The sequence below is a fragment of the Physeter macrocephalus genome, chromosome 14, assembly GCF_002837175.3.
Source record: "Physeter macrocephalus isolate SW-GA chromosome 14, ASM283717v5, whole genome shotgun sequence".
Lineage (NCBI taxonomy): Eukaryota > Metazoa > Chordata > Mammalia > Artiodactyla > Physeteridae > Physeter > Physeter macrocephalus.
In genome coordinates, this window is record NC_041227.1 from 124,537,880 (window position 1) to 124,547,995 (window position 10,116).

Consider the following 10,116-nt stretch of genomic DNA (forward strand, 5'->3'; position numbering starts at 1 on the left):
CACTTTGTTATAAAGCAGAAACTAACACACCATTGTACAGCAATTATACTCCAATAAAGATGTTAAAAAAAAAAAAAAAGCCTTTCTAAGGCGGGAGGGAGAGGGTGTGGCTATCAAGGCCCACAAGAGGGATTCTGGTGCTGCTGGGGCGTTTTGTATCTCGACTGGACCCATGTCACTCTCCTGGTGGGGAAGGTTTCACAAGATATCACCGCTGGGGAACACTGGGTAGAGGGTACACGGGATCATGCTGAGATATTTCGTACAACTGTTGTGTCTACAGTTATCTCAAAATATTTAATTTTTTTAATTAGGTGAATTAAAAAATTAAAAATCTTCAGTGTACTCAGGCCTGACGAGTTTGCACAAGTGGCCTCAAACACAGAGGTGTCTCACCCCAGACGTGGGCTCCCCAGAATTCCCCCTGCAGCCCGGCTCTGAGCTGCTGGCCCATGCTGGGGGAGCCCCCCTCCTAGGGGGGCATGGAAAATGCTGCTGAAAGTACAGTTGGAGACCACAGAGCCTTCGGGAGAGGGGGCAGTGAAAGGGGGCAGTGTCCAGGCCGCACGGAGGTCTAACCAGCCTTGCTCTCTCCTTCCCCAGGGCAATCAGGACGCCACGGCTCCGCCTGAAGCGATGGCCCAGCCCTACCCCCCGGCCCAGTACCCCCCTCCGCCACAGAACGGCATCCCCGCCGAGTACGCCCCGCCGCCACCGCACCCCACGCCGGACTACTCGGGCCAGACCCCGGTCCCCCCGGAGCACGGCATGACCCTGTACACACCAGCACAGACCCACCCGGAGCAGCCGAGCAGTGAGCCCAGCACACAGCCCATTGCAGGGGCCCAGACAGTGCCGGTAAGGGCCCCCCAGCTTCAAAACTTCAGGGGGAGTGCCGGTGGGGAAGGGGCCTGGGAGCCTGTGTATGGAGAGGCAGCCCCATAGCAGGGGTCCCCGCCCCCAGGACGGAGCTCCTAGCCTCCAAGCTCATCGCCATCCGACCCCAAGGATCTTTCTGGTGGGCAGGTGCCACGGAGGAGCAGCCAGGCCCACCGCCTCTAGCTGCCCCCGACCCGGGTCTCCCCGAGCCGCAACTTCAGGCCAACTCTCACCTCATCTGGGAGATGGAGGTGTCCTCAGCGGTCAGTGACCTGTTAATGGGAAGTGAGAGAAATGGGCGAGGCTCGCCGGGCCCAGCGGCATCACGGGGGCACGCAGGGGGCGGGGGTGGGGGGTGGGGGGCGGCTGGCGGCAGCAAGGAGAGGCCCAGGGCCCCTCAGGGCTGTCTCGGGTTGCAGGCACTCCTATCATTGCTAATCACTTGTAATCTACCTGCTTGGCTGCCCTCCAATCAGATAGCTTCAATTATGTGGTTGTAATGCAGCCCCAAGGAGAAAGTGCTGAGCCGGGCACTTCTCGGAGATTTCCTGATAGCAAGGATCACATCCAGGAGTGGCCGCCGCCCCTGGCCAACCTGGGGTGGGCGCCCTGTGAAGGTAGCCCCTCTGGAGACCAGGCTGCTGCATCCCCCTCCCTGACCCCCTCCGCTGCATTCTCCGTGGGCCCACGCCCCGCCGAGCTCTGGGGCTTTGCGCTCATCCAGTTGGCCCTGCTGACTCTGTCCCATTGCTGGCTGGCGGGGCCTGGCAGGAGGCCAGCGCGCCCTGTGCTGACTTGGAGCGGCACCACCCATCTGATGGGTGCCCCCCTCTGTGTGCTTCCTCCGCCCCCTAACCCAACCTGGCTCCCACGGTGTTCCCCTGGCTCCAAATATAACCTACCCTCCCTGTGTAAGCAGCATCATCCAAGCTCTGCGGAGACGGCCCCCCCCAAGCTGCCCCCTGGGCTGGACCAGACCCCAGCCAGGGCCCTTCCTGCCTGCTCGAAGCACTGCCCAGCCTGAGTCAGCACCAAAGCCACCAGGCTTTTCCATTATCCCAGTGTCCCTGGTACAGGATGTCTGCCATAGACGCCCCCAGGGTTCCACGGATGAGAAGGGCAGCGCCCACGGGCCTTAGAACGGGGAGGCAAACCATACTTCCCTGGTTTAGCTTTTCCACCTCAGAAAAGAGAGGTGCGCATGGGAGCCAGAGGGGGTCCCTGTGAACAGGTCACGGCCGGCCAACTGGTCTCTTTCTGATGGACAGCAGCAGACGGGGTGTATCTGGAAAAACCTCTCACAACCTCCTTGTAAACAAATACTGACCCCCAGAGGTTTGCCCTGGAAGCAAACCTGGGAGACAAGAGGATCAGACTTGCAGCTGACACAGAGGGGGCTGAGACCGAGAGCTAACACCCTCTAACACCTCGACAGCACAAACAGAGGCCTCCTGGACCCCCTGACACAGCCTCACCACGACAAATTCAAAGTCGTCTTCCTTCGGGGCTTCCCTGGTGGCGCAGTGGTTAAGAATCTGCCTGCCAACGCAGGGCATACGGGTTCGAGCCCTGGTCCGGGAGGATCCCACATGCCACCAGGCAGCTAAGCCCTTGCACCACAACTACTGAGCCTGCGCTCTAGAGCCCGCGAGCCACAACTACTGAAGCCCACGCGCCTGGAGTCCGTGCTTCGCAACAAGAGAAGCCACCGCAATGAGAAGCCACCGCAATGAGAAGCCCGCGCACTGCAACGAAGAGTAGCCCCCGCTCGCTGCAACTAGAGAAAGCCCGCGCCCAGCAACAAAGATCCGACACAGCCAAAAATAAATAAATTAATTAATTTTAAAAAAAGAAAGTCGTCTTCCTTCGGCAGACATCTGCAGGGACCTGCTTGTGCCAGGCGCTGAGCCAGCACTGGGGACACACGGGAGAAGTGACAGGCCCTGCCCCGCGGGATCCGTTGCTTCCCACCAATTAGGGACATAAAGTGGAAGGGGGCCAGTGTTGACCTCCGTGCCTGTGAGAATCCACGGCCCCGGAGAGGACCCAGGAGTCTCGGAGAGAAGCCAACTAAGATATGAGAGTCTCCCCGCTCAGCTGAGCGCCTCCCCAGGAAAGTGCCCGGGCCAGAGAGCCACTGAGCCCGTGAACGGGCAGCCTCGACCTTCCTTTCTTTACCTGAGGCTCTTCAGGTCCTGCAAGGGGGTCAGAGTCTGCTGCTCTTCCATCGGGATCCGGAGACGGAGGCCCCACGGGTGAAAGTTACTGGATTAGTAGGTGACCTCGAAGACACCCAGAGCCACCCGGCAAAGATTTTGGCGTGAGTGCTCTGATGGGAGTGTTTCTTCAAGCAGGGGCTTCCCACCTTGGGAGCAGCTGGGGAGGGTGGCCGCCGGCCGTCCTGCTCTAAGATTCCAGGAGCCACTTCTACGAAAGTAACTCCTGGCACTCCCAGCCCTGCTGCTCAGCTGTCTTATGTCCCTCCTGTGTCAGGCCTACGTCACTTCTGACTCTCCTCTTGGCCCTCCCCGGGCAGCCTGACGTTAGAATCAGGAGGTGCGGGGCAGCAGGCAGTGCAGGCTCCAGCTTTTGTCCAGACCTGCCCTCTCCCGTCTGTGGATTCCGTTTGTCATCACGGTGTCATCTACGTTCTTTTGTCAAAAGGCAGCAGGGGGGCTTCCCTGCTTGCAAATGCAGGGGACGCGGGTTCGAGCCCTGGTCCGGGAGGATCCCACATGCCGTGGAGCAGCTAAGCCCATGCGCCACATCTACTGAGCCCGCGAGCCACAACGACTGAAGCCCGCGCCTCTAGAGCTTGTGCTCCGCAACAAGAGAAGCCACCGCAATGAGAAGCCTGCGCACCGCAACAAAGAGTAGCCTCTGCTCGCCGCAACGAGAGAAAGCCCGCGCACAGCAACAAAGACCCAACACCCACCTCACTACCCTGCAGGGCCCCCCAGGGCTGCGAGTTGGGGACCACCTCCCTGGAGCACTCAATCATTCAAGGTCATGCGGGTCCCCTGCAGGTGTCCTCCCCACCCACCTGTCCACCCTCCATCGTGGGACAGCCAGAGGGACCTCCTCTCAGAAACTCCTCCCCTTCTCCCAAATCTTCCTCTGGGGCCACCTCACCTTTGCCCCACGGGCCCACACGGCCTGCCCCATGGCTGTCTCTCCTCCCCCACCAGCAAGCGCTGCAGCAGCAGAAACTCCACCTGGAGCAGCGGCCTTTGGTCCCCTGTGCTCTTGGCTCTCGGGGCTTAAGAAAAGGGAAAGGGGTGGACCGTGGTGGGAGTGCACCACTGCAGGGTGAGACTCAGCCCGTGCCGCCTCCACGCAGGCGTGGTGCGAGCAGACGGCACCGTCAGCACCAATGCCACAAGCGCAGCGGCCAGCAGAGAGCTCCTGGAGCGTGGCATCACTCAGAGTCCAAAGCGGACACACAGCTCCACTCAGGGTTCCGAAGAAGACCTCACGAGTGAATGGCTTGAGGCCACACATGGAGAATGCCTCCTCCAAGGCTGGCTCACCGCCCACCAGGGGCGAGCCATGTCCGGCAGGCAGCTGACAGTCACTGCACGAGTGCCCAGGAGGTCTTGGAGGACCAAAGATGAGGAGAGATGGGGCCATAGAGAAAGGGCATTTCCAGGAGTCTCCTGTGTGGCATCAGCAAGCCTTGACTCCATCCCAGTGACGGCCACCAGGTCCTGGCCTGCTGCCTGTGGCCCTGCCAGACCTAATGACCCCTGCCCAGGGCCCTCTTGGCCTCTCCCTGTGCTGGGCTTGGGGAGGCCCAGGTGAAGAGAGCTGCAGGCTCCTCGGAGGGCGCGAGGGTGAGAGATATGCTGTCCCACCCAGAGGGGCCGGCTGCTGCCTTGAAAGGTGGAGGGGGACCCATGAGGGCCAAGGTGACGCAGAGATGGGGAGGGCGCAGAAGCGAAGCGGCCGAGAGCACTTGCGGGAGGGAAGGGAGAGTTGCTGCTGCTGTTTCTCTTTTCCCTGCATTTGAGAATCAAAGGCAAAGATTGCTTTAAAGAAGAAAAAGCAAGTAAAGTCCCTTGGAAGGCGGTGCAGGCTGCCTGGACCGCTGTGATAAATGGTGGGAAGGCCTCCATCTCGCCTCGGGCCAGCCAATGTGCTGTTGCACTCTGGGGTTTCTCTGCACATCTTACAATTTCACAGTCATTGAACCCATTTATCTGCCTCTGTCTGCAGCTGCGCTTGGGGGCAAGGGGGGCTCTTTTCTTACTTGTGTCCTGCCCCCATCACCCCATTTCTCCCACCTGACCCTCAGCTGCTCCCCTAAGGGCCTCTGGGGTGGGATGCAGAGGCAGGAGGACCCTGGGTCTTGGAGACACACAGTGGGCTCGGTTCTGCTATTAGGAAGGGCCCAAGGCGGGACAGAAAGGACAGCCCAGCCCAGCCCCAGATGCCCCAGCTTCGTCAGCACCCTCCCGTGGTGCCCCCCCTCAACCCCTGCCCCGCCCAGGGCTCCCCATCTCCTCTGAGCGCCAGCGGAGCCTTTCCTGTGGCCCTTTCACCGCTAGGTCGCGCTGACAGCTGCCCTCTGCTGGCCGAGAGTCAGCATTGCATGCCCCTCTCCCACTAGTTTTCCAAGTCTGGGGTGAGTCCGTTAGTCACCCGTACCCAGGAGCAGCTGAGGGCACAGGTCTGTGGGAGGCACGGGGTGGAGGGGGGTGACGGGGCACCGGGCCCACCCTTACCACTGTATGGAAGAGCCACAGCTTGTTGTAGCCAGAGGGTGGGGCTCAGACTTATGAAGAATCAGCAGATGCACTGTCGGTTCTGCCTTGATTCAGGGGCACAGATGGGCCCTCTGAAGGTGAAGCACAGGCTTATTTTCTGCAAGGAAAGAGTGGGACCAAGGGAGGAGGAGGGCAGCAGGACAGCTGGGGAGGGGGCTGAGCTGTTGGGTCTCCAGGTCCCGGGCCTGGGGGGAGGAGCCCACAAGTGTCCCCGAAAAGCCCAAAGGCAGCTGCCCCATGTTGCCCATCAGGAATGAGGGCATGTACAGGCCAGATCAGGATTCTCAGAGACTTGCTACCTCGCTCCCACCCCACCAGCTGTTCCTCCTCAGACGCCTCCCTGCTAAAGGTGGGCTCCTGGGAGCGGGGGGGTCAGCACTTGTTGGTGAAGCCCCAGGAACAGGCGCCGGACCCACACTTGGGCTCAGAGAACACACGCTCGTGAGAACTGGGCCTGCCACGCATGGGATGGCCAACCTGCTGAGCGCCAGGTCGCGCGTGTCCCCAGGCACACGAGACGATGGTAGCTTCAAACCCACAAATGGGCTCTGACACCCTGTGCTTCCTCTCAACACAGGAACACAGAGCTGAGTGTGAGGGGCCTTTGAACAAGATGCTCCCACACCCCTGCAGCCCTCCAGGCCCCCTGCCAGCTCAACACCTGGGAGTGTGCCCAGGAGCTGGTGACAGCCCCTCCCCTCCCCTGTGGCATCCGCTGAGTGCCGGAGTTGGGGGAGCGGCCCTTTCCTTCCAGAAAGGATGACGAGGGTGGCCATCGAGGGCAGGCACTCAGGAGTCCAGAGACACGTCCGGCCACTGGCCTTGGTGAGGCTCTGCCCCTCGGGGTGCATTGCTCAGCCACAGCACGAGGCCTCGGTCACAGTGACCTCGCCCTGCTCGCTGTCCTGGCTCCAGGAGGCTTGTGGGACTGGTCAGCTTCTGTCCACCAGAAGCAAACAGGCAGTTCCTGGGGAGCCGTGGAAAGTGCTCTCCGGCACCTCTCCTCTCAGCTGCCCTCGTAGCGTGTCTCTGCGGCCCAGCCTCTCGCCGCCGGCCAGGTGCCTCTGCTTCTGCAGCCACGTGGGAGACCACAGCCACTGGGACGTCCATTTGTGCAAAGTCTAACCCAGGCCTCGAGGACCCTGCCCTCCCCGCTTCACTCTCTAGGCCCCCAGGCCGTCGTCTGGAGTCCTGTCCCGGAAGCAGACCCCCAGACAAAGGTTCAGATTCAAGCAGTGCATTAGGCCGGTGATCCCAGAAGATCCGGGAGGAGAGCCGGGACTTGAGACAGGAAGAGGAAGGAAGCAATAAAAGGTGTTTCTCGGCCCGTTATGCCCACAAGGGGCAGAGGCACGAGGGGGCAGAGGAGCCCCACGGAGGGAGCCGGCGTCTGTCCACCCACCCCACCCGTCACCCGCTCTGCTCCTGGATACTAACGCTGAGCAGCGCGCAGAGGGCCGTGGGCCCAGCCCCCGGGTCATGATGAGCCAACCAGGCCCCTCGGTCAGACCTCCCCGCACTCACCACGCCCAGCCTGCCTTTGGCTCCGGGGGTTCGGCAGGGACCAACCAGGCTGAAGGGCAGCCTGGCTGTGAGCTTGGGCCAGCCCTGTTGAAGTCCCCAGGGAGGAACCTCGCGCACGCCACCAGCCCAACCTGCTTGTTGCACTGCACCGCCTCGGGGCCTCTTCACGGCCTTGACCTCTCGGGGAGCTGGTGGGGGGGGGTCCTTGCTTTGTGGCAGCTTTGTTCCCTGAGACCCGAGTCTTTCAGAGTCCCTCTGTTGACCGACATTTGGGTCCAAAATGAGGGCCAGCTCTGAAGCACTGGACGTGGCCACCCCTGAGCCTTGGAAGATGCGGAGCCCCAGAGCAGGGTTAGGAGAAGAGGCAGGCAGCCCCGGGGGGGCCTCCCTGGGGGGCAGCACCGCCACGGATACGTGTGCCGCGGTGGCTTCTGAAACCTCTCCACTTTCTCATCAGGCTGGAAACCCCAAATGGCGCCCGTGGTCCCAGAACTCGGGCTGTCAGGGAAGCAGTGCGCTCATGACCTCCAGGACCGTGATAGCCAAGGGACCGCTGAGGTCAGACCTCAGTGGACTGGCCGAGCCACGGTGGGAGGACGCACTGGGCCAGGGAGGCCTGGCCCTGCGATGGTGTTGCAGACACAGCTCGGGGAAAGGCCCGGAAGTGGGACCTGAGGCTGAGGTGCTGCTGTGCCATGTCTGCTGCGAGTCCCAGGATGGGGACGTGCGAGGGGCTTGGGGAAGACCTGGCGCTTAGATCGTCCCCTGCTGTGGGATGGGAGCTGAAGGGGGCACCTCCCAGCCCGGGTCCTCTTCCCACAGCAGACAGACGACGCGGCACAGACGGACAGCCAGCCGCTCCATCCCTCCGACCCCACAGAGAAGCAGCAGCCCAAGCGGCTACACGTCTCCAACATCCCCTTCCGGTTCAGGGACCCCGACCTGCGGCAAATGTTCGGGGTGAGTGTGTGTGGCCCCTGCATCTGCGCTCCCACCCCCAGCGCACAGCTCAGGCGTCAGAGAGGCCCCCTGGGTTTCCTGCCTCCCGTTGCCCGGTGGGTCCAGCCCTGCTCTGACCCGAGCCTGTGGGGTAGGCGGGAGGAGGAGGGATGCAGGCTCAGGGTAGAGAGACCTGTGTGGCTGCCACCCCCACCACCTGCCCCTCAGGCCCAGGCCAGTGCCAGTCAGGTTATCACTCCGCTGGCCCCTCCTTCTGATGAGGGCTCCAGGGACCCCTGTGCCCCCAGAGGGCGCCCAGAGCGGCAGCGCAGCCTCCTGGCCTCACACCCAGCAGCCCTGCCTGTCCTGTGTGCCTGCGGCCCAGGCACTCAACCTCTCTGGGCATCCTCCAGGCCCCAGGGGTGGCGCGACAGGAGAGCACACGATGGGAAGCAAGTGCGCGCCGTTCCATTCCTGGATTCTCCCTGTCTGTTCCTAGACTTTGCTCTGTAGGATTTCAGCCAGTTGCAGTGTTACTGTGAGATCCTGCAGGGAGGCCCCTAAGTCCCGTGGTGACTTTATTCTGTCACTTGACTTGAACACCTAGCAGGTGCTGACACCCACCGGGTGCCCGGGCTGCCCCGTGGGCAGGTGAGGGGGCAGCAGCCAGGGTTCAGCCCCGGCCACAGAGGACACATGCGCCTGGCCGGTCTTCCCTCCCTTTCTTCCCTCTCCCCCCGCAAACTCTCCTCCCCCCGCCTGGCCTGTGCCCACTCCCCACTTCTGCCGCAAGCCAGGCAGCCTCTGGGCCCTGAACCCCAGCCCTCCCCTCATGCCACCACCACCCAGATGGGATTTGTCAGGCAAACAGGAGGTGGCCTCGGGATGGACTCAGCACCCACACCTGCCCTTGCCCCAGATATCCACTTCCCTTCCTGGGGGCCGGGCCCCACTGGATTTGGGGTCAGACCCAGTAGGGTGCAGGCAGGATTTAGCATCACCGGAAGATGAGAATTCTGCCCCCTCTTGGCCCTGGGCCTGGGCAGCTGCCAAACCTCTCTGAGCCCGGGGCCCCCACTCAAAGCAGCTGATATTACGATGTTATTAGGTCAGTTCACTTGGACGCCCTCCCAGTCCCTACATCACGGGCCTCCGCACACTCAGTCCCTACAGGCCGCCCAGGGGCACCCATGGTCCCTGCACGGTGCCCGTGAGCTCACTCAGCCCTGCAGCACAGCAGCGCCATCCTCCCTCTCCAGTACTGGGCAGGGTTGGCATTGCCTCACCGTCTGGTTGCATGTCCCTCCCTGCCCACGTGACACCCACCTCCCGAACGTTACAGGGTGAAGGGGAAACTCTTCAATTGTATGCACTGGAGACCTCAGGACAGGCCCCTCGGGACCTCAACTGGGATTTTAGGGGACCTGGTTCACAGGTTCCTGGTCTCACGTGCCAGTGAGAGAGACAAGGCTGCCCCTTGGGGGTTCCAGGCCAGCGGTGGGGCAGGAAGGGGGCAGTCAGAGCGTCTGGGCCCAGCTGACTGGTATGTCCTGGTCAGGCAGAGGGGCCTGGGGTCACTGCACCCTGCCCCACACACAGCCCAGCCCCAAACAGCACAGGCAGCAGGCAGTACAGGGTCCCTCCCCAGCTCTTTGTCTCTTCCAGGGGCTCCTCTCCCCGCCAGCACCCCACCTTTTGGGAAGGACTTATCCAGAACCCATGTGTGTGAATTAGGGCTGGCTGTTAGCAACCTGTGGCAAAGTCCCAGCAGGGAGAGGAGAGGAATGCTGATGACACCACAGATGGGACCAGTGTCCTGGCAGGAAAAGCTCTGTGCACGGGAAGGTGGGGAGGGATGCCCCCCACCCCACGCCAGGCTACCCAAGAGCACCTTCATGTCCCTGCAGGAGGCGGAAAGGGGGCCGGGGGCAGAGGACCAGACACAGGCAGGGGGCAAGGGTCCCACGGAGAGCAGGGGGAAAGGTACCCACGGAGAGCAGGGGGCAAG

At 62.2% G+C, this 10,116-nt stretch overlaps 1 protein-coding gene across 5 annotated transcripts in view; it reads left to right on the forward strand.

Moving 5' to 3' along the window:
* The first annotated feature begins 597 nt into the window (after window positions 1-597).
* The window catches only part of RBFOX3 (RNA binding fox-1 homolog 3), a 22,479-nt gene continuing 12,960 nt past the window's right edge, over window positions 598-10,116 (forward strand). For 2 of the 5 annotated variants that reach the window (XM_024130521.3, XM_024130523.3), the window contains exons 1-2: window positions 616-858; window positions 7,992-8,129. In XM_024130521.3, the coding sequence (XP_023986289.1) occupies window positions 637-858; window positions 7,992-8,129 (360 nt within the window). In that variant the 5' untranslated portion in view covers window positions 616-636. Of the gene's footprint in view, window positions 859-7,991; window positions 8,130-10,116 lie in introns of all 5 variants that reach the window. The other 3 variants (XM_055090548.1, XM_055090549.1, XM_024130524.3) reach the window with 2 other exon arrangements.